General features: G+C 37.3%; 3 protein-coding genes and 1 pseudogene across 4 annotated transcripts; 3 read left to right on the forward strand and 1 right to left on the reverse strand.

Moving 5' to 3' along the window:
* Nucleotides 1–866: 866 nt before the first annotated feature.
* Nucleotides 867–23,847, reverse strand: LOC17881606 (bidirectional sugar transporter SWEET8). Of its 2 annotated transcripts, XM_023780048.1 has the most exons (8): nt 23,762–23,847; nt 23,366–23,552; nt 2,222–2,256; nt 2,015–2,051; nt 1,678–1,894; nt 1,428–1,589; nt 1,220–1,321; nt 867–1,109 (listed from the first exon to the last, which is right to left on the reverse strand). In XM_023780048.1, exons 5-8 carry the CDS (start codon nt 1,819–1,821, stop codon nt 978–980), a joined length of 540 nt encoding a protein of 179 aa, XP_023635816.1. In that variant the 5' UTR covers nt 1,822–1,894; nt 2,015–2,051; nt 2,222–2,256; nt 23,366–23,552; nt 23,762–23,847; the 3' UTR covers nt 867–977. The 2 variants fall into 2 exon arrangements, 1 of the variants encoding a protein (XP_023635816.1); XR_002833198.1 differs by lacking the exons at nt 867–1,109; nt 1,220–1,321; nt 1,428–1,589; ... (1 more) ...; nt 2,015–2,051; nt 2,222–2,256 and adding an exon at nt 20,765–21,039.
* Nucleotides 3,200–5,183, forward strand: LOC17881393. Its single transcript, XM_023780284.1, has 6 exons — nt 3,200–3,360; nt 3,443–3,551; nt 3,607–3,695; nt 3,812–4,040; nt 4,115–4,610; nt 4,882–5,183. Exons 1-6 carry the CDS (start codon nt 3,200–3,202, stop codon nt 5,181–5,183), a joined length of 1,386 nt encoding a protein of 461 aa, XP_023636052.1.
* LOC111829966 lies at nt 5,501–7,190 on the forward strand (annotated as a pseudogene).
* On the forward strand, nt 18,739–20,632 carry LOC17881309 (replication protein A 70 kDa DNA-binding subunit E). Its single transcript, XM_023780285.1, has 7 exons — nt 18,739–18,885; nt 18,968–19,235; nt 19,310–19,406; nt 19,486–19,610; nt 19,690–19,774; nt 20,386–20,509; nt 20,591–20,632. The coding sequence occupies exons 1-7, from the start codon at nt 18,739–18,741 to the stop codon at nt 20,630–20,632; spliced, it is 888 nt and encodes a 295-aa protein (XP_023636053.1).

The following is a 23,847-nucleotide window of genomic DNA, read 5'->3' on the forward strand; positions in this document are numbered from 1 at the left end:
GGGTCCATAATTTAATATATTGATTTAATTAGTTATTTTTGTAATTAGTTTATATAGTCTAGTGTTATACATATTCATTTCATTTTAATTTTATATAATTTTATGAATTTGTATTATAAGTAGATTCATAGATATATGTGGTTAGCATGCGGTACACAGAGAGACAAATTTGTTATAAATAAATTAAAAATATTTTAGCGTAACCCTTAAAGAATTTAAATATAGACAACCGTTCAATCATGTTTATGTACAATACTATTATATTTTTTTAGAGTTAAAATATTAATATTTTTACATTTTGTAGAGTTTAAATATTTTTAATGTTCTATAAAGCTTAATTAAATATTATAATATTTTAAGCTTTTAAAAGTTTTATTTTTCTTAAATAAAGAACCGAATGAAACTCGATAAGTTTTTTAATTTGGAGTTTGTAGTTGGGAGCATATTAGTCCTATTTGTAATGGTTTTAAACTATTATTGAAAATCTTCTACATAATTACCTTATGTAGATGTTATACATATATTTTTTCCTTTATCGATTGAGTTATATACGTCTGTTTTCAAAAATTTAAATTGCAAAATATGCGGGAAAAAAATATTTATTATTATAAATGTGTTTTATGTAATAATATAAATTAGACACAAATAAGATTATATAAATATATTTAGAGAGAGATTCAATTTATTAGAGAGTGATTTTAGGAAATTTTGCTATTTGCTTATGATTTAATTACAAATTTTATTTTTAAGTTTTGTTATTTATTCAATTGGCAAGGGTCTGATTATGCAAATATTATAAAATAAAAGGTTATGACCCAAAATAGTTTTTAGTACAAAATGTACTTCAAAAATGTTAAGATAGATTCATTGATAACACATAGGAAAACACCAAAAAAAAAAAAAGATCCCTCACACGCACAAGTATATATGTACCTAGTGATCCAAACACCAAACACCAGACACCAAACACCAAACTCTCACACAACACCGACGTACGTCGACAGTTGGGGTAGAGTGTCCGCGGCATTGGACTGAGCTGGTTTGATTGGCCGATTCGAGCAGAATATTAGTTGAGAAGCACATAACAACATTCCAAGCCCACTACTTATCTGTCACATATTTAAACAAACGAAATGAAACAAACGTTACAAATCAAAACATATAGTTTTAAGTATACATGGACAAGAAAAAAATAAAAAAAAAATAAAGAAAGACTTACAAGAACGAAGATATCTAACTTGTAGATCAAAGAGTAAGCAAGCCAAACTCCAGCGTTGATGAATTTAGCCAAGTAGAACCATACAGGTACGTTCTCATAGGTCTATTGTATCGCGAACAAAAACAATTATTCAAAAAAAAAAAAAATACACATAATTAACTAAGTAATAGTAACTGAGTAATCAATAATAGAGAGATCATAGTCATACCAAAGCAATTTTAATATCCACACCTGTGGTGAGAACGTCGCAAATAACACCAATGGTGATATGTAGAGTCGATAAACTCTCACTTTCAGTAAGAGAAGTCCCGTAGAGTAATACCAATACTAAAGGAATCCCAGATGCAAGACTATACCAAGTGTTGCTACGCTGCACAACATCAAACATCAATAAAACATATACAATATGATATGAGAGATATAATTAAGCATTAAGTAAAGACGGAACAACAACATACGCATGATTCGTCGCTGCAGTATATCAAAAAGACAACCAAGTAGATAATTTCGATTAGGCAGCCAATGCCATTACTAGTGGTGACGAGAATACCATCTTTGTGGAAAAGAGGGAGACCATACAAAACCCACAAACCATGTATCATCACCAGCGCTATATGACGAGTCGGTATATAATCCTCCACTGATTTCTTCTTGTATATATGTAAAAACCTTGGCCTGTATATAATGTGTACGTCGACAAATATTGATATGAACACACATATTAATTCATAGACAACACGATTTTGTTAAAACAAAGGACATAAAAAAAACTGAATAAGAAGAGAGAAAGATTACACTTGTGAGAGGGAGATTAGACTTGAAATAACAATCCCTGCGTCATGCCAAAGACAAATTGTGAGTAACAACTATATGCATATATAATACATATATGTAAATTGTTTTATATATGTATTAATACACAACTCTATCCGTATGAATACACATAGAGATCTAAACATATTTACTGTAAAAGAGAGAGATAAAGAAGATGAGCGATCATACCAATAATTCCAATGATGGTACGAAGTACTTTTGCGCTAGACATCGTGAAAATCAAAAGCAAAAAAATGCTTAATTCGGCGATAGAGTGTATTTAGGAAATTTTATGACATTGAGTTTATTATATATATATGTACGTAAACCACAACTTAAACTAATTGAATATTTAAAACGCCTTTAGGATGAGTCATTACGTATACAGCCTTATCCTATGATTAGTAAAATTACACAAACAATTCTTGAGAGCGAGATAATACTAGATGACTTTTATTTTTATCAAGAAAATTAAGTTTAATAAAAAGAGTTAAATATGTCTGTTTTTTTTTTCACGACAAATTATATATTGATTATATCATAAGAGTTTACATAATACATAGTTATTCAAACACAATTTTGTAAAACAAATAAAAGAAATTAAACGCGTTATTTTAATGAAAAAGTCAAAGTGATCATACTTTCCAACCGAATTGTGTATATCTTAAAATTGGGTCGGTTCACATCATAAATTTAAAATCTGATTTCAATTTGAGTATCCTTAGTATTTTAATTTTCTAAAATGCAGCCACATTAACATCACAAAAATTGTTATAGTAACCGTAACTGATATTGAATCAATACATTTATCAAAGTTTCCAGAAAAAAAAAACAAAACAATAACTACTAACCAAATTCTAAAATATCCTCCCCATATTTTGATTATTGACTCACTATATATCCATAAATAAACAACTTTAATAATTGCAGTCCTTAATTTATTCTGTGTACTAACAAAGTTCCCAAATAATGTATTAGCTAAATCATAACTTCTTGCAAATTAAAACCAAATCACCGTTTACGCTATGGAGATCCTCTTCCATATTAGATATATATATTTTTTGTTCCATAATTAGATATGTTAATATTGAACAAAAATTCTTTTCATTATATAGTAAGCATATTAACTACCTACCCTGTAAAAGACAAAACGTACAAAAACGAGAAATGACGACCGAGGGCGACGCTAGGGTTTTGGGAGGCGGAGAGCAAGACGCTACTATGGTTGATTGTGAGGAGAAGGGGAGACCACCGGGCGATCCCCCGGATCGGTCATGGGTACAGAAGGTGGTTGGTAGTGTTGGTGGAGGGTTACCAGTTCTGTGGAGGTAGTCGAGGAGAGTTTTGTGTTGGAAAGGTTGAGTCTGAAGTTTCCGTCTGGACGAGATGGAGAACTTGTCATCACGATAGGTCCAGAGGTTCTGACGGCTATGAATGGGATGTGTACAAAGTGTATGACTGTGAAGGTGTTAGGCAGACATGTTTCTCTCCCGGTGTTGACTCGGAAGCTGAAAGAATTGTGAAAGCCGGCTGGGGCCATGTATGTGATGGATCTACCACGCATATTTTTTAAGATTCGGTTTGAGAAGGAGGAGGAGTTTTTGGCAGCACTAACTGGTGGTCCGTGGCGGGTGTTTGGGAGTCACTTGACCGTCCAGGCTTGGTCTCCGAAGTTTCATCCCATGACAGATGAAATTGTGACAACTCCGGTTTAGGTTCGTCTAGCAAACATCCCAGTGAACTTTTATCATAAAACTATTTTGATGGGGATTGCTGAAGGGTTTGGAAGGCCGATAAAGGTTTACCTCAGTACGTTGTGAGAGCGAGATTCGCTCGAATTTGTGTGGAAGTTGATTTGACACGTCCACTTAAAGAAACAGTCATGGTGAATGATGAAAGATACTATGTTGCGTATGAAGGTTTAATGAACATATGTTCGGGGTGTGGAATGTACGGTCATTTGGTGCATGCGTGTCCACATGGGGCTAAGGATAAATCGATTGTTGACGTTTCACGGTCAAATGTGGCTGATACATCGGAAAAATGGAAACTCAAGTGACGGATGGTTTTGTGCCAGTGCAGCCTCGGAGGAGGAAGGCGGTACCATTGGCTAATAAGGCTATGAATACGGTGGGTGAAGTGGATAAAGGTGGTGTTAGCCACCGGCAAAGTTTGGGGAACGAGAAAGTGCCGGTTGTGACGATATCGAACAATTTTGGTGACTTGGAGGTGGATATGGAAAGCGAAGGTCTAAGGCAAGAAGGAGATATTCGGGAGGAAAATAAGGAGAATGAGATTATTCCGAATCAGAACATTAATGGGGATGATGGCGTGCAAGGAAAGTTAGTCGTGTTTGGCATGACAGAAGCCACGAAGGCAAGTGGGCCGAGTGGAGGTTGTAAGGAGATAAGGACTGGGCCGAACAAGAATGTGGTGGGTAATGGACTGAGGCCCAACTTGCCAAAATTGGCAAAGCCGACACGGGGTTTGGTTTTTGGTCTGGTACGAGGTGAGTTACAAATGTCCGTTAAAGGGAAACGACTGCGAATGGATAAGGGCACAGTTGGTCGACCTGGAGGTTTGTTTACAACGAACCGTGAGAATCAATGGACGGGAATGGCGGCGATCCAGGAAAATTTGCATGAGGGCGATGATGGGCAAATCTGCCGGATAGTGGGTCGATAGATGAGGTTGCTATGACTCTGGTTTAGCAGTTTTCCGAGCGGTTCTTGGTTTTTATAACGAATCAATGATAAATTGCTTAATGTTGATTTGTTGGGAGACAAATAAATCCGATTTTCGAAGAGCTATTCGATATATGTTGAACAAGTTTCATACGGATATGTTAGCGATCTTTGAGACCCATGCGGCGGGTGATCGGGCAAGTCGGATCTGTCACGGTTTGGGTTTCGAGAATTCCTTTCGGGTTGATGCAGCTAGGCAGAGTGGTGGTTTGTGGCTTCTTTGGAGAAATGGAATTGGGACTGTGGATGTTGTACATTTGACAAAACAGTTTATTCATGCTACGGTTGTGAATGGGACGGAGATGGTTAATGTCATTGTCGTCTATGCTGTGCCATCAGCAAGCCGACGAAGTGGGTTATGGATTAGTCTGAGCCACGTGATCCGTGGAGCTATGGTCTGGTGGTGATAGGTGGTGATTTTAATACGATAGTACGGTTGGATGAAAGATCGGGGGTAACGGGCGTTTGTCGCCTAATTCTTTGGAGTTTGGTGAGTGGATCAGTGAGCTTTCTCTTATTGTTATGGGATTTAAGGGGAATAAGTTTACTTGGAGAAGAGGTCGTGAAGAGAGAACTTTTGTTGCAAAAAGGTTGGATCGGGTTCTCTGTTGTGCGCATGCGAGGCTGAAGTGGCAGGACACAACATGCATCACTTTATGTGCAATTGTCTCCGGAGCTGAGAAGAGATCCGAGGCGATGACCATTTCGATTTGAAGCGGCATGGATGACGCATCCGGGGTTTAAGGAATTATTGAAGAACTCTTGGAATGGGAATATTAATACACAAGAGGCGCTTCAGAGGTTACAGAGGACACTAAGAGCATGGAATAGAGAAGTCTTTGGGGATGTTATGAAGAGGAAAGAGAAGCTGATGAGTGATATCAAGCAGGTGCAAGATCAGTTGGATATTACTCAGACAGATGATCCTCTACGGCGTGAGTCGGAGTTGTTGGGTGAATTTGATGTGGTTCAGGAACAGGAAGAAGTGTTATGGTTTCAGAAGTCAAGGGAAAAGTGGATTCCCCATGGTGATCGGAACACTAAGTTCTTTCACACCTCTACGGTCATCCGTCGACGCTGGAATTGGATCGAGATGTTAAAGAACAATGAGGGTCGATGGGTAACTAATGATGGAGAGCTTGAGAAGCTGGCTGTAGCGTATTATAAGAGTCTATATTCGCTAGATGATGTTGAAGCAGTGGTTACGGGGATATCAAGGGAAGGGTTCTCACGGATTTCTGTGGTAGATCAAGAGAGCTTGGGAAAGCCTTTTACGAGTATGGAGGTTGAGAAGGCTATTCGTAGTATGGGCCAATATAAGGCCCCATGCCCAGATGGTTTTGAACCAATTTGTTATCAACAGGATTGGGATGTTCATGGGGAATCTGTCTCTCGGTTTGTGTTGGATTTCTTTCAAACCGGATAACTCCCGAGTGGGGTGAATGATGCAATCTTGGTTATAATTCCAAAGGTGACGAAACCGGAGATGATAACTCAGTTTCGATCGATTAGTTTGTGTAATTGTTTAAAACAATTACTAAAACTATGGTGGGAAGGCTAAAGGAGTTGATGACCCGTATTATTGGACCGGCTCAGACAAGCTTTATTCTGGGAAGGCTTAGCTAGGATAATATAGTTATTGTTTAAGAAGTTGTACATTCTATGCGTCGAAAGAAGGGACGTACGGGATGGATGTTGTTGAAACTTGATTTGGAGAAGGCGTATGATCGGGTAAGATGGGATTTTTTGGAGGATACTCTTTATGCGGTGGTTATGACGGATGAGTGGGTAAGGTGGATTATGCAATGTGTGGTTGGGCCATCGATGAGTTTACTATGGAATGGCGAACGTACTAGTTCGTTTAAGCCGTCACGAGGGTTATGGCAGGGAGATCCGATCTCGCCGTATATGTTCGTCTTGTGTATGGAACATCTTTGCCAATTGATTGAAAAATCTATTTTGGAAAAGGAGTGGAAGCCAAATAAGCTGTCGAGGACAGGTCCTAAACTCTCACATGTTTGTTTCGCAGATGACTTGATTTTATTTGCTGAGGCGTCCGTGGAACAGATACATGTGATAAGAGGTGTCTTAGAAAAGTTATGTACCGCATCGGGGCAGAAGGTGAGCTTGGATAAATCAACGATTTTTTTCTCCAAGAATGTTTCACGGGAGTTAGGACAGCTGATAAGTGCAGAAATGGGATTAAGTCGACCAAAGATTTGGGTAAATATCTTAGAATGCTGATCCTTCAAAAGCGTGTGAATATAGATACATTTGGGGAGGTGGTAGCAAGAACGACTGCAAGGCTCGCATGTTGGAAAGGGAGAATGTTGAGCTTTGTTTTGTCGTCCATATCGGTTCATATGATAAGTACTTTTAAGTTACCAAAAAGTACTTTGGATGGATTAGATTGAGTCTCAAGGGATTTTTTGTGGGGGTGTACTGACCCTCACCCTTATCTAGTAGCCGGATGAAAAATCATCGATGAACGGGTGAGAAAAGAACTCTAAAAGACTTAGAAGAAGTAAAAATGGTGATCTATCGAAGACTTACCAAAAGAAACGCAGTTTGGTCGAGAAATTTACGAAGGAACGTAGCCGGAGAAGTACGTTATCGACCACACGAAGACTGGACCCAAAAGTGAAGCAAAGTATCTCGACCCAAAGTCTTAAAATGGATAAGTATGAAGTTCTATCGAGAAGGATTGCCAAAGTAACAAAGAATAGTCGAAGATGGTCGAGACACCATCGATCCTGTCGATCCGCGACGACAGTCGGTCGAGGCCAAATCGAAGAAGTGACGATCGAAGCCAAACCAAAGTAAAATGTTTATGTACAACCAACGATAAGGTGTTTTGAAGAGAGTTTGTCGAAGGAATTCCCAGATGATCGAAGAATTCTCTTTAAGTACTGAAATGTCCGATCTTGATCGAGAAAATCTCAAGTAGATCAAGAAATCCGATTTTGTGTCTGTTTAGTGAACTTATTCACTCGACAGCTCTGCCACATGGCAATTTCCAACAAGAAAAACAGAGAAAATCCAGAAAAACATCTTGCAAAGATATGGGAGAAGATTCAATGGATGCAATCAGACATAATCCTTTTTCTTCTCCATGGCTGCCACGTGTCCGGCAGCGAGAGATGGCTTGTTTCGCCAAACCCGAACCTAGACCTGACAAATGCATGCGATTTTCGAACCTAGCTATTTTCCCCGAAACAAAACACTATAAATAGAGGCAGTGAAGCGTCATTTGTGTTTGTTAACCCAAACGACACAAGTCTCTCACTATAAAGAATTTCTCTCTCGCTCTTGAAAGTTTCGTTCGAGAAACTTGCCCCTCCGATCAGTTGTTGCTGGCGAAGGATCGAGAAACTTGTTGCCAAAGTCGAGAAATCTGCTACCGAAGGTTGATCCGAGAAGGAGTGTTCGTGTGCCTGCCTCGGTGAGAGAAGAAGGAAAATCGCCGATAAAAACACTATGAGTTGGATACAAATTATGTGGGGTGCTGCATAAGTCTCCGGACTTGTGTACGCACCTATTGCGTGTTTTGCTTGCCTTTTCTTTTTGTTGAACCTGCATGATAGCGCCTTTAAATTTCTGCAAAAATGAACCCGCATGCTTAAACAATCCAGCTTGATTACAAGATAATGCTTGCTAATATGAACAACTAAAATGAACCCGCATGTTAATCCGGCTAGGCTAGTTTCTTAATTATCACCGAGAACTATCACCTAGACTAATATCATGGTTGCTTGCTTGTTTTGCTTTGTTTACTTGATGATTGCTTGATTCGCTTGCTTGCTTGCTTGTTTATTATCTCTTCTAGTACTGATCTTCTTTGTGTAGAATTTCTTGCTTTTAGAGAGTCCTTAGTTTTAGATCTGTAGATTTGATTCTTAGGTTCGATAATTTGTTTCCTTGGCGATGACGATGCTTTGTGGTTTCGCAGCTCTTGACCAGGATGCTTGGTCCCTAGCTCGCGACTAGCCCAAGATGTTGCATATCGATGCAACCAAGATGTTTCCTCCAGACTGAATGCAACTTATAAACGCTTTGGTAACTTTTTTTGTAAAACTTTATTATAAGTAATTCAAAGGAAGTTTTTGGGGAAAAACCATGGCGATAAATCTAACTCCACTTCCATTGGTAATGTCCGGGCCGGTGAGAGTGCACAACTCCTCGCTCGCGTCGTCCGGAAAAAGGGTTGCAAAGTCTCGAACGCGACGACCAGGCAAAGAGGGACGGCTGGTCTCGGACGCGTTCTGACTCAGGGATCCTGCCTCGCCCTTATCCCACCGCGGGAACCTCGGTTGCTCGCGTTTAGCCATGTCCTCAGTAGCGTGTCCGGGTCGTCTCTCGGCTTGTCCGGTCGTAGGGACAGTTCGAGGGCGTTACAAACGGTGGTATCAGAGCAGGGTTGCGAGAACATACCAAAACGTGCTTTTCAAAACCATTTTATTGAGTAAATGAGTCGCAAAAATTTTTTTAGATCCGGTCGTTTGTCTACTTGTTTTGCATATAGGATTTTCTATTTTTAGACCAAGTATAGGTGCTTACTTGTTTGTCCGGTGCAGATGTCTACAGGTGCATCTGGTTGTGGAAAAGGGTATGAGGGACGAAGGCCGATTCATGGAGAACCCAGCCATGTGTGTGGATGGCTGCCGGCTGACTCTGACCGTAGTAGCGCTTTGTTCAGCGTTACTCAGACCTTGAACGCATTCGTTAAAGTCGAAGTCGAGTCATCGGTGGAAACAGATCCATCCGAAGATCTCGAGGCCCCTATTGAAGTCCAAGTCATTCAAGACGATCAGTCAGTTGAAGTAAATCAAAGAGCACCAAGCGAGATCGAGATCACGTTAGATGATCAAGGAAGAATTGTAGCAGTCCCGATCGGAGGATATGACCATCAAGATGCAGAAGTTGCCGATCAGATTCAGCACATCCTACTTGAGTTCATGGAATTTCCAGCCATGAACATCGACCCCGAAGCAGCAGCCTTGTGCGCCGAATTGATGGGAGAGCCAGCCGGAACATCTAACGAAGTTCTGATGGGGATGTTCCAATTGCCGAACTTAGAAGGAAATGACCGAGTAGCCGCCCAAGACGTAGACCCTATCAAAGAAGGAATTGTTCCCGAACCGTTTGTGGACCCAGTTGTCGATGGAGATGATGGAGGATCAAGTGAAGGCCGATCCAGGGAAGAAGAAGAAGAAGAGACGTTCGAGTCGTTCGAGTCTCTTACCCCCGAAGAAGAAGAAGGAATCCTGGAAGTTGTCGCAGCCAGTTCAAGCGACCCGACCATGATAACTATCGAAGTTAGAACAAGAAGCCGACCGTCCGACCGAAGTCAGCCAGCAGCCGCCGAGACTCAAGTTGCATTGCCCGACCTGAATGTCAATGCACCCGAGCAGCAAGAAGAAGAACCAATCCCAAGGTTCGACCTGATGATGTTGGAAGCAGAACTCAGTAACGCAGCCTCGTTATATCGCCTAAGGAGAATTGAAGAAGATCAGACCCAAGACCGTTTGATGGAGATGGTCGACCAGATGATGACCGAAGGAGATCTTGTCAAGACAAGAGTCCGACTCAAAGGAGAACCGAGCCGAAAGCGCCCAAGAGTGACCGACGAGAGAGAAGGCCGCGTCCCACGCCTAGTGGAGTCGCCGACAAGAGGAGGACCGAGAACAAGGGCATTCGCCCAAAAATATGTTAGGAACTCTACATGGAACCATCATACAGGTTTCATTCCTTGTGGTTCGTGTGGATCGATCGCCCACCAAACCGTAAACTGTCCAAGACTTGATGCTTCGATCCCACTGACGCCGTCGTATGTCATGTGCTTTAACTGCCACGGTTATGGGCATTACTCGTTTAATTGCCCATATCCGACCGCTAGAGGGCCGACTGCCGAAGCTGGACCATCGACAACCGCATCCACCACATCTGTCCCGCCCATTGTCCCACAACCAGAGCAGCATCTGCCACCGAGGAACTTCTGCTCTTATGAAAAGTGCAAAAGTCTCCGCGACTAGTAAGGGAAAGGTAGTAAGTATTTTGTTAGGATTGGGCTATGGGTAGCTTTCTTATCTATGTCTTCTCGATTAGATTCTGTAAATTTAGGAGCCTTGGTAGCTTAAACTTGTACAGCGGTTGTACTTGTAAAGCGTTGGATATTCTTATGATTATTCAAGCTTTTCTTTCAACACTTCTTAGCCTAACCATTTTTACAAAATCCGAGTAAGATATCCGAAACCCTCACTTTTGTAGATGCATGCTAGGAGCCTTGAACCTTAGAACCTTTCTCGGAGAAGTTTCCTTATCCTTTTAGGCTAAGTGTTGGAGTCCTAAAAGTCTTGCTTGCTAGTTTGCCTTGTGTTTGAGTCTAGATTGGTTTCTAGGTTGTTTGCTTAGATTGCTTGCTAGGATTGTTTTTGTCGAGTCCCGGTAGAGTCTGATGAGATCATGACCAGTCCACTTGAAACACACGAAGACGAGGAGCAGCTTGAAGCTGAGACTATACGTCAACCAAACTCGCCAGTTTCATAGCAGTCGTCCATTCTCAACCCGGCCACCAATCCGCATAAACCCACCGGTTTTGGAACCACCGGCCATTCGCAAACCAGCACCCATTCGCACAATCCTGTATGTTTTGGACCAACCGGCCACGAAGAACATCTTGTACCGGAGGAAGCATTGATCATCCCGGCGGGTCCTTTAACAAGATCAAGATCTAAGAAGTTCAACCAAGTCATCAATGGACTTCTAAAGGAGCTAAACAAGACTCAAGAAGTGGTCGTTCAATCCTCACTCATAGTGATCACGGCTCAAGAGGTTCGGTAAAGGGTTAAGTGTTGCTTATGCACTCTTTTTCCCTCGTCAAGTTTTGTCCCAATGGATTTTTTTGACAAGGTTTTTAATGAGGCCTAAGTAACATTTTTAAGCCTCTTTATCAACCCAATTCGTGGTCGAAGGCCCACTCACAAAGCCTTTGCCCATTCTCTCTTTTCTCGGTCAAACTTTGCATTTATTACTTTTGTTATTTCCAAGACTCTTGCATGAGCTTGCATGAGTGTAATTTCCAAGACACTTATGCATGCTCTAGCATGTTTTTCTCCTCTTTCCTCCTCTCCTTCGTCCTCATTTCTCTATATAAACCCCATGTATCTCTCATTTGCAAACCATCAAACATTTTATTCTAAAACTCTCTCTTTACTTGTTTGATCCGAAAAGTGTGTAATATCTTTTCAACTTGTTTTCTTCTTAGTGTGTAATATCTAAGTTGGATCCAAGCTTGTAGTCTAAGAGTTTCTCATCCCTCTTGGGAGTACATTTCATTCTCCCCTTCATTCCACTGCATCCACTTCATCTCGTCATCACCCTCATTCATCGTCATTCCGCAATTTTGTTCAAGATCTATCCATCATTCACCATCAATCTCGCCACTTCCAATTCAAAACCAGCAAAATGGTTCTGGAGTATAGATTCACGGCAAGGAGTCTATCATGTGGTATCAGAGCCACTTTGTAACCAGGTTTTAAGCCACTTCTGTTCAATATTGCATGAATTTTATAAAATAATTGGCTCGTTTAAAAATTATGAAACCAATTGCGTCTGAACCATTGAAGAGTCTAATATTTGTTAAAATTAATTTCGGAATTTTTTAGAGTCGATTTGCTTTTTTCCAGATCTGTTCAAATTTGTCTGTTTTTGGACAGTTTACTTGTTAAATTTTTGATTTTTCAGGTACAATGGCGACAAGTGAAGAAGAAGAAGAGTCATCTACTTCTTGTCTTGAGAAGAGGATTTTGGAATCAGTCACCACCGCCATGGAAACCATGATTGATGAAAAGATTGGTGCTCTACACTTGCATCAAGTCAATCCGTAACCAAAGCCACCAGACAACACGATTAGATCAACACAGAGCAGTCCACAAAAATTCTCTCACACTCCTAAATCGAAATATGTGTTTTATTCTGATTCTCAACCAGCTAATGAACCATATAAATTTTCAGGAAAAAGTGACTACATGGAGTGTATGAACGAGTGGTTCCACTACAAATACATCCTCAGAGAGAAGAGATTAGCTTATGCCGTTAGCCAACTCGTTGGAGACGCTCGCCAATGGTGGTTGGAAGAAGTTGATTATCACTAGTACTACAAGGAGCCGAGTATCACCTCGTTGAGAGATCTTAAGAAGCTGCTAAGGAATAAATATGCTCCACAAGCCAATGATAAGAAAGCAGCCTTATTCCAAAATCACAAGAAAATCCCAACACCCGTGGAGGCTAAGACGCAGCCAGACCTTGTTGAGAAGTTGATCAAGCACTATAAAAATAAAAAAAATGAAGGATAAGCCAACATCTCAACCGAAGAACTTTTCATTCACAAGAAAAGTCTAAGAACATCATTTGAATCAAGCGGTGAACGGAAGCAATGTCATGGTACGAAGCATGAGAATGACAAAGCTAGAGGGGCAACAAAAGAGAGAAAAATGATGTTCCAAGAAGAAGCTAAGTGTACTCTTTCCTCTTTCCAATCTGAGTTTGTGCTTGATAAACTAACCAAATTTGAACCGGAGCAACCGAGTAGCATTGTTTCATTTTCACAGGTTCATGAAGAAGCAACGCTAGGAAAAACGCAAAGGAGTATGTCGTTGAATTGTGAGTTGGAACCGCTATCTAACTTTGAGTCAGAAAATGTTCCTAAGCCATTTCCTTGTGACTATCCAAGAAAGCACTGTAAGGAAATTGATTTCGTTAGGAAAGGTCCTAATTTGTTTGTGTTGATTTCTGCTCAAGATGAAAAACGTTTCGGTTTGAAAAATATGAAAGAAGTTTTTGTTTCAAAATCTGTTTTTGACAATATGATCCCAACTTTTGAAACATTTGCGCTTGAAAAGTTCTTTAAACCAAAAGATGTGTTGTTTGATGAGCTTTGTGATTTTAACTCTTCTAAAACTGAGAATGTATTGGTTAAACCTTTTTCTGAAATGTTTCATTTGCTTGAAAGCGTGATGAATGAATCAAATCTGTTCCATGAGCTTTTCAAACCAACTATGAAGTATAATACGCTTATTCTTCACTTTTCTATTTCAAGTATAATGCACTTGTTCTTTTCCATGAGTGTACTAAAAGAAGCAGGTGACATGAAAAAGTATACGTACTTTGGGGAAGAACTCATTTGGGATGTTCAAATCAAGGAGAATCCACCGGATATACACAACCAATCTCCAAAGCAACGAACTCAAGATGTTAGGGAAGTCTTGAAGCGTTTTAAAAGAAATAAAACGAGAGAGGAAGCCAAACGGTTCCAGCCACCCAATCTGGACAAGTTTAAACACCAAGACGTCTATAGCTTCATTTTCATACAAGAAGAACCCCCAGATCCAATGATGATGATAACAAGCTCTAAACATGCCAAGGACCATATGCAGGTAAGTAAATTCCCATCTCGATTTATTTCTCATGATTCAAGGACTTTGATAATACACTTGCTTTTGGCCAAAGGTGTTGGAGACATTGCAGATGATTCGGATTTGAGGTCAAATCCTTTTCAAGTGGGAGAGGATGATGTGATCATGACCAATCCACTTGAAACACACGAAGACGAGGAGCAGCTTGAAGCCGAGACCACACGTCAACCAAACTCGCCAGTTTCATAACAGTCGTCCATTCTCAACCCGGCCACTAATCAGTTCAATCTAGGCACCAATCCGCATAAACCCACCGGTTTTGGAACAACCGGCCATTCGCAAACCAGCACCCATTCGCCCAATCCTGCCTGTTTTGGAACCACCGGCCACGAAGAACAGCTTGTACCAGAGGAAGCATTGATCATCCGGGCGGGTCCTTTAACAAGATCAAGATCTAAGAAGTTCAACCAAGCCATCAATGGACTTCTAAAGGAGCTAAACAAGACTCAAGAAGACTTTGTTCAATCCTCACTCATAGTGATCACGGCTCAAGAGGTTCGGTAAAGGGTTAAGTAACATTTTTAAGCCCCTTTTATCAACCCTATTCGTGGTCCAAGGCCCACTCACAAAGCCTTGGCCCATTCTATCTTTTCTCTTCAAACTTTGCATTTATTACTTTTGTTATTTCCAAGACTCTTGCATGAGCTTGCATGAGTGTAATTTCCAAGACACTTGTGCATGCTCTAGCATGTTCTTCTCCTCTTTCCTCCTCTCCTTCGTCCTCATTTCTCTATATAAACCCCATGTATCTCTCATTTCCAAACCATCAAACATTTTATTCTAAAACTCTCACTTTACTTGTTTGATCCGAAAAGTGTCTAATATCTTTTCAACTTGTTTTCTTCTTAGTGTGTAATATCTAAGTTGGATCCAAGCTTGTAGTCTAAGAGTTTCTCATCCCTCTTGGGAGTACATCTCATTCTCCCCTTCATTCCGATGCATCCACTTCATCTCGTCATCACCCTCATTCATCGTCATTCTGCAGTTTTGTTCAAGATCTATCCATCATTTACCATCAATCTCGCCACTTTCAATTCAAAACCAGCAAAGTGGTCCTTGGAGTATAGATTCACGGCAAGGAGTCTATCAGAGTCTTTGCATTGTCTTAGAATTGTTCTCTAGGATTGGCCGTGTAGTTTGCTAGGTTTGCTTGCTAGTTCTGTTGCTTGTGCTTGTTGTTGTGTTGTTTTTTTTAACAACAGGCCGTGAAGACTTATCGAGGCAAAAAGGCAAAAAGGCAACGAGGCAAAAGGCAAAAGATGACCGAAGGACAAACAAAAAGTGACCAGACCTCGACGACCAAAAGAGATCCGAGAATCAATCAAGAAGTCAGTAGCCGAGACAAATCCAAACGGAGACCATAAGCGATCGAGAGAAATTTCAAAGTGGGGAAATAAATCTACGATGGCCGTGAGGCAACAAGATTCAGTCGAAAAATCAAGTCTGAAAATACTAAGGAAAATTCAGTCGGAAAATTGTTAGTGGGTGAAGAAAGCATCGAGGTAAGTGTGAAGAGGAAGTAAAAATCTCAAGAAATCAAAGCCGAAGAAGAAATCCAAGTTCACATGATGAAGACCGAAGGGGAGATCAAAATCTAAGTGATGGAGATCAGGTAAATACCGAAGAAGATAAAGGAAATCCGTTCCAGTCCAAGGCAAGAAGGAAGATGGAGTAATCGAAGAAGGCCGAGAAGAAAATTGTCGAAAACCAAAAGAGGTGACCAAAAGAAGACCAATTGAGATGACCGAGAAGACCCGAAGACCCAAGAAGGAGAAACATGGAAGAAGTTAAAGACGTCAAGCGAAGGAGCGAAGACCAGCGAATGAATTCGAGGATGAATTCTTATGAGGGGAGAATGTAGTGACCCTCACCCTGATCTAGTAGCCGGATGAAAAATCATCGATGAACGGGTGAGAAAAGAACTCTGAAAGACTTAGAAGAAGTAAAAATGGTGATCTATCGAAGCCTTACCGAAAGAAACGCAGTTTGGTCGAGAAATTTATGAAGGAACGTAGCCGGAGAAATACGTTATCGACCACACGAAGATTGGACCCGAAAGTGAAGCAAAGTATCTCGACCCACGGTTGTAATAGTTTTGTGTTTTTAATTTAATAAAGTATGGGGGAAACCCCAGTTCCTCACCCAAAAAAAAAAAAGCTACCTACCCTTTAAATTCCAATTTTACTTGTGCGTAATTTTGCAATATGTTAATTATAAAAATCATCCTAAATTTTCAAAGAAGATAAAATATGGATTCAACGAAATCGACACACAATTAGGAGAATACAGAGAAATATGAAGGTAGAAGGCAACATTTGGAATAATTTAAAATAGAAACATTTGTTTTCTTTTCAGATAGAGTTGTCAGTCATGTTTATTTAGTATTAGTTTTTAATTACTAAATGTTCATATAAATTGTGAGATTGTTATTAAAATTGTCACAGTTTAATGTAGTTGAACAATTTTTGTAATAATAATACTATTATTTTGTTGAATATTTATGTAAGTAATTCTGACATACTATAATTAATGTATATACTATTTTATCTTTTACAGCTCGAATAACTTCAGTTTTTTTAGCGAACGAAAAAAAAACATTTTTTTTGTTTTGAAAAAACATATTATCATGAAACTAATTTTAATGACATATTATCAGAAAAAATCACAAATTAATGTGAAATTAATACATAGGCAAAGAGCCGAACATACCACACCGATCACCACTTATACCATAAACAAACTTTTATCGAGAACCTAACTGTGTCCACATTCACATATTAAGACCCAAAAAAAACTGTGTCAACATCTCCCTTTCCCAATTAGCTTGCCACTCGTAAAATGTATTTTTGTCTATATATAGAACAAAACTCACAAATTATTAAACAAAGAATATGTATAAATCGAAATATTTTAAATGAGTGTACGTATATATAGGATTGATAGTGTGTAACAAATAAAAAAATATTTAGTGTGTATTATAGGATTGCTAGTAGTTAAAATCATAAGTCAAAACTGACCATATTACAAATTACAAAAATTGTTTGTGCAACTGTTTGCGTTTTAGAAAAATTGTTATCGAGTTTGGTGCTGTGATTCTATAGTATTTATAGTACTTGAAGAAGATGATAGGGTTTTGTGTGAATGGGTACAAAAAATATTGGTGAAGAAGTATATTTGTATATCTTTTAAATATCATAATCTCAGAATTGTTAAGTTATATTTGGGAAGTTTGGTTAACGAATCAGAAATATGGATCCCGTGGACTGTAATATATATATATATATATAGTGGTGGAGAAGAAAGACGTCGACTTAAACCTAGAGTTGTGATGGCCGTGGGGATGAAGTAAAAAATATTTTTAGGGGGGGGGGGTTATTGGATCATTGATTTTGATGGATTTGGACATCCAAACAAAAATCATATGTTATTCAATCATTGATTTTAAAATAACTATCAAAATCATGTGATATTGGTTTTATTATTTATAAATACTAGTTAAAATCCTATGTTATTCATTTAGTGATTTGTTTTTGGATTTTAAAATCCGTAGTATGTTTTAAATGGATTTGAAAGGATTTGATAGTGTAAAATAGAAGGATTCAAATCCAAGAATAAAACATGTTATTTCAAAATCCATGTATTTTGATTTCATAAATAATGAGGATTCACAAATTCTATGTGGATTTACAAATCAATGATCCAATAACCCCTCTTCAGATATTCGAAATGAGAATTTGAGATCTTCAACGGAAGTATCTATACTATTAAAAGGGGAGCACAATTAAAAGTTGTATCCAAACAAACCTTGAAAAAAAATATTGAAAAATATACAATTGAAAACCTATTACCAAACACTATTTGAAAACAATATTAGTCGGAATTTTTTTAAAAAAAATCTACCTAATCACTTCCACATACTTAACTGCCAATCTTCACTTTAAATCGTCAAGTAAATTCCAGTACTGATAGCTTCCTTAAATCATGCGGGATAAACCATCATAATTAACAATAATATACAAAATATCCCAAAAGTTTAGCTAAACATTGTCAAATAAATGGTAAAGAAATAATTATAGTAACCATAAACAATCACCCAATTAATACTCGATTTATAATTTAAAAACTTTCTTAAAACAATTACACATTAAATTGAATCAACTTTAAATTAGCTAAATTATAGTAACCATAATATATGTCCTCCTCAATAGTAGTTGGTAAGGTATAATTCCATTACCATCTACAAACCAACTCAACATAACAGATTCGGAATAACAATATAACATAATCAATAAAATTCCTAAAATCTTGGTATCTACTATAACTTGATAAACTTCATTGTCACGTATAAATCGTAGAAATATCTAAACAAAATATTCTAAAATCAATATAATTTTTAACCTAATGAAAACTACCTTCTTTATACATCTCTATATATATAAGTCATGCTTTTATAGTGAACATAACACAAACAACCATTAGCGCTAGCAATATGGCCGCAAACAATGGTTTCACTGACCTATCAAGCATTAAACCATTCAAGACCGCGTGGAAAATCAAAGTGAAGATTATCCACACGTGGAAACAGTATAATACCTACACAAGAGAGACCATTGAGGCTATCCTTGCTGATGTATCTGTAAGTAATACGTTGTTAAAAATGTTTTTCATACAATATATTGGAAAATCTGTGTTAATATTTAATTTCTCATGTTTTGAAGGGAACACTGACTCATGCAACAATCAAGAAGCAACAGTTGACCAAGTTTCAACGTCTCATTGTACATGGTGAATGGAGAACCATTGAAAATCTACAGCTAATTAGATCTGCTGGAAAGTTCAGAGCAACAAAACATCCTTACAAGATGTCCATTATGAATTCATCGATCATATCAAAATGTCCTCCATTGTCAAATGATTTCTATTTGGATGTAGCCACCTTTGAAGACATCTTAGATGAAGATGTCTTGAATGAACACATCTTAATTGGTAATTCAAGCGTTTTTATTTCTAACTGTTTTATAAAAACAATATTCTGACTTAACAAATACTTCCTCATACAGATGTGCTTGGCCAGGTTGTCAATGTAGGTGAGATTAAAACATCTTCACAGAATGACAAACCAAAAAAACGATTGGAGGTTGAATTGAGAGACACTAGGTAATCGACTACATTCTATATCAATCACTCTATATGCAGTTAAATAGGTTATGTTTTAACAATTCTGTTTGATTTTCAGCGACCAACGTTTATCATGTACTCTATGGGGCAAGTTTGCAGATACAATGTGGGATGCATGCCAAAAACTAGCAGCTGGATCGGTTGTCTATTTGCTGCGATGTGCTAAAATCAATACATATAATGGTAACATAACTAACCCTATATTTCTAAAATTAGCTTAGAAACGTATTAACAACAGATATACAATCTAAATGGTTTGCAGGAGAGAGATCTGTTTCAAATGCATTTGATATGTCGCTCTTGGAAATCAATCTAGACCATCCAATTGTTGGAGATTTCATAGCAGAGTATGTGTAACAATTAATAGTATATTATAGCCGTAACTAACTTCATTGTGTTCCTAATCCATTTCATTGTTTTAACATTCGCAGTTTACCAAAAGATACAGTTTACCAAAAGATAATCTTTAGATTACATTTTTGGCCAAACAGTCTACAGAACGTATATTGAAAAAGGAGAAAGATGAGTACATCAACCAATATCCAATGAGTACTATTTCAGATCTATTCGAAGCTACCTTGGTAATTATTCATCTATATGCATTACTCAACTGTATATGAAATAGTTCTATTAATTAAGTTCTTATGTATGGATCCATAGGAAGGGAAGATGTTGATCGTGTGTACTATTTATCACATTGACATGGAATTTGGTTGGTATTTTTTTATGTGTCTCAAATGTAAACAAACTTGCTACTTGATTCCAAAGAAAGAGAATGAGCCTGTTAGTAAGACAAAGAAGCGTGTTTGGTACTGTAAAACATGTAACCAAGATGTCAACAAGGCTGTACCCATGTAATCAAAACAAAACTAATGCTTTAAAACAGTTTTCTTAATATTATTACTACTATAATATATATCTCTATTATTAATGTTTTGCTATTCCAACAAAAATACAGGTACATACTTTGTCTTGATGTTATGGACACTACTGGGGAAACCAAATTCATCTTATTTGATACAAATGCGCAAAAGATTGTCAATCATAGTATAACAGAGCTCTTAGAAGGGAATTTTCAAGAGGTACAGTTTGCTATCAAAGTTTAATATCTGTTAAAAAAACTAAAGTATTAAGTTTGTTCTAATTGATTTAAAAAACTGCAGATATCAGACCCGACTAATGTCCCAATGCCACTACAAAATTAGTTGGAAAGACTTTTAAGTTTCTTGCAACAATAGCAACTGCAAACATCACCGAAGGTAAAGAAAGTTACAAAGTCTCATATGTAGAAATGGGCGATGCCATAACTAATGTGGATGATATTGAAGATTCTGAAATTCAACCAGACCCTAAGGATGCTATTTCTATTTATCAAGTATTAAACGTTTCTCAAATCATCTTAAATATTTTTAAGTTTTCTCTGTCTATTAAAATTTGTGTCAAATATTTTTTTGGTAGGATCAGATAGGTATCTCTAATAGCAATGAAACTGGTGATTTTAATGGGACTGCGACTACTACTCCTTCCTGAAAACGTAAAGAGGACTCCATTGAACCGGCTGAACAATCATCATCTTCTAGGAAAATGTGTCTACCATCCATAAAAGATGCCACTGAAAACGAAAAAGTGGAGGGATTGGTTGAAAATGAAACAAAAGTTACAGAACCAGAGAAAAGTGGAGGGGAGAAGGTTAATGCTGATTAATTGATTTGATCAGCATTGGTCATTTTTTATTTAAGTTTTACTGTTTAAGTTCTTTGATTTTCAAAATAAAGTAGTATGGTTTTTTATGTTTGGTATTAAGTTATTGCATAAGCAATAAGTTAATATACAAACATTTTTCCATACTATTATTGTATCCGTACTTTGGTATTTGGTTATTTGCAGTTACAAATTATATCACCCTTTTTCATTATTCATGCATCTGAAAACCATAGAAAGTATTTCTGAACTTAAAAAATATTGCAACATATCTATGGATAGTTGTGTGCTAAATTAAACTTTAGATGCTTCACCTATTTTCTATACGTTTATATTGGAAAAATAAAACCAGTCAAATATGTTTTCAAGTGGTCAAACTAAACAGAACAAAAAAATAAAAGTTATGTCAATACAAAACAAAACTGCAAACATGACAAACATTAAAAGTTAATGGTCAACTACTCCCAAAACTGACAATGTTTTTTACTTTAGCTTTTACACTGCAAAAAGCAAAACATAAATGCAGACCTAATTGTTTCTCACCAAATAATAAAAAAAAATTATATAAAAAACAGAACCAAAACAAAAGGCTAATCGGCTATATATAGTGTACAAGCTATAGCTATAAACAGATATAAACACGAAAAACTACTTCAGCAAAAATTCAGCCAAACAAATGTGGAGAGAAACCTTCTTCTCTACTTTGCAGCAAAATACAACTAATCAACATGTAAATTTGTGGGAGCATTGTAAAGTTTTGAAGTTAACCAAAAAACATGAGGCTTCTAGATAAAAAAATTGACTTCAGTACAGGCAAAAGAACTAAAGGACTTCTCTGAGTGGATTTTGGCAGTTGGAGATGGGAAGATAAATGAACCAAATGATGGTGAAGTCATGGTTGATATTCCAGAAGAATTTTTAATCACAGAAACTGCAAATCCTATTGAGGCTATAACCAGTAAAGTATATGGGGATCCTAAGTTGTTGAAGGATAAAAAAGATTCTGCTATTTTCTATCAAGAGAGAGCTATTCTATGTCCAACAAACGAGGATGTTGGAGTTATTAATGAATATATGCTTGATCAGCTTGAAGGTCAGTTATCAATACTCTACTATTTAATTATTTACAAGTTTTATTACAAGTATATATTTACTTAACTATCGACTGTGTTATATTATATGGGGAAAATTGTTTGTATGTAGGTGAGGAAAGAACATACTTAAGCTCAGATTCTATAGATCCTGCTGACACACGATCCAAAAATAATCCAGTTTTAACATCAGATTTCTTAAACAGTCTAAAACCAAATGGTTTGCCAAATCATAGAATTAGATTGAAAGTAGGTTGTCTAGTGATGTTGCTAAGGAATATAGATCCTAGAGGAGGTCTAATGAATGGGACAAGGTTGCAGATTACACAATTAGCTGAGTTTGTTTTGGAAGCAATCATTATTACAGGTGACAGAGTTGGTGATAAAGTTCTAATCCCTATGGTATTGATCACACCATCAGACACTAAACTACCATTCAAGATACGTAGAAGACAGCTGCCTTTAGTTGTTGCTTTTGCAATGACTATAAACAAAAGTCAGGGACAATATTTAGATTATGTCGGATTATATTTGCCTAGACCATGTTTCTCACATGGTCAATTATATGTCGCTGTTTCAAGGGTCACTTCAAAGAAAGGCTTGAAGGTTTTGATAGTGGATAAAGAAGGTAACCCTCAGAAGGAAACGATGAATTTGGTGTTTAAAGAAGTTTTCCAGAATCTATAAGCCTATGCGAAGAAAGATTTAAATCTTTCTTCAAGGTAGCACAATCCTGGTCATATATATGTTTACATGAGTTTCCAGTATGTTCATATATCCTGGATGTCTAACTATAGATGTTTTAACTATGTGGACAGTGCAATCAAGAGGAGAAAAGTTCAAGATCTACCAAAACTCCGAAAAAGAAGTACAAAAAACAATAAGAAAACCAGACATTGGATTAGTTTTTGATTTTTGTGCAATTTTTTAAAAAAATTATAAGATTTCAAAGACTAAATAGTTAAAGAGAATTTTTCTCTTTTGTCAAACTTTGGTTTTTACGGTTTTAACCAGAAATTTATTGGATTACTATGAACTGTACAGAGATATATCACATACAAATGGAATTTGTAGACTGAAGAAAACATTGAATCTATACAATAAATAAAAAGTTCAGACTAATAAAGAAGGAAAGAACAAACTAACCATGAATAGCAAGAGATACTCCTCTAATCGAAATGAATAACATTACCCAGTAAACTAGACAATGGACCTGCATCAACAAATGTAATTAGATAAACTTAATAGAAATGTTTAGTACCTGTCAAAATAAACCATGTCAATATGTTTGGATTACTTATCTTGAATCATTCCTCATTTGCTGTGGCCGATTCTGCTAGATAGAATAATAAGAACAGTAAGATAATGAACATAATAAAAAAATTCAGCAACCCATATACACGATTTAAAGAAAACGACATCCGAATCGTTGAACGAAACATACACTACGAAACTTAATTGAACCCGAACAATATTTACAAGTTCATAACAAAATCCTAAATCGTGAAAGCTATAATCTAATTAATTTCAAATAGAAATTACCTTGACACAAAAAGGATGAGACTCAAATATCTAAACAATAGGACTTATAATCGCAAGCATAGATGAACTGATTCAGCAGCAAAAAA

This window comes from Capsella rubella, unplaced genomic scaffold (assembly GCF_000375325.1).
Source record: "Capsella rubella cultivar Monte Gargano unplaced genomic scaffold, Caprub1_0 scaffold_6, whole genome shotgun sequence".
Lineage (NCBI taxonomy): Eukaryota > Viridiplantae > Streptophyta > Magnoliopsida > Brassicales > Brassicaceae > Capsella > Capsella rubella.

Bases quoted from the DNA above. Each gene is read 5' to 3' on its own strand.
- LOC17881309 (XM_023780285.1), top strand. From the start codon at position 18,739: ATGGCCGCAAACAATGGTTTCACTGACCTATCAAGCATTAAACCATTC. The intron at 19,407-19,485 runs GTAATCGACTAC...TTTGATTTTCAG, and splicing joins GTTGAATTGAGAGACACTAG to CGACCAACGTTTATCATGTA. The intron at 19,611-19,689 runs GTAACATAACTA...AATGGTTTGCAG, and splicing joins TAAAATCAATACATATAATG to GAGAGAGATCTGTTTCAAAT.
- LOC17881393 (XM_023780284.1), top strand. From the start codon at position 3,200: ATGACGACCGAGGGCGACGCTAGGGTTTTGGGAGGCGGAGAGCAAGAC. The intron at 3,696-3,811 runs GTCTCCGAAGTT...GGATTGCTGAAG, and splicing joins CACTTGACCGTCCAGGCTTG to GGTTTGGAAGGCCGATAAAG. The intron at 4,041-4,114 runs GTTTCACGGTCA...GTGCCAGTGCAG, and splicing joins AGGATAAATCGATTGTTGAC to CCTCGGAGGAGGAAGGCGGT.
- LOC17881606 (XM_023780048.1), bottom strand. From the start codon at position 1,821: ATGATACATGGTTTGTGGGTTTTGTATGGTCTCCCTCTTTTCCACAAA. The intron at 1,590-1,677 runs GTATGTTGTTGT...GATGTTGTGCAG, and splicing joins ACTGCAGCGACGAATCATGC to CGTAGCAACACTTGGTATAG. The intron at 1,110-1,219 runs GTAAGTCTTTCT...AATATGTGACAG, and splicing joins AGTTAGATATCTTCGTTCTT to ATAAGTAGTGGGCTTGGAAT.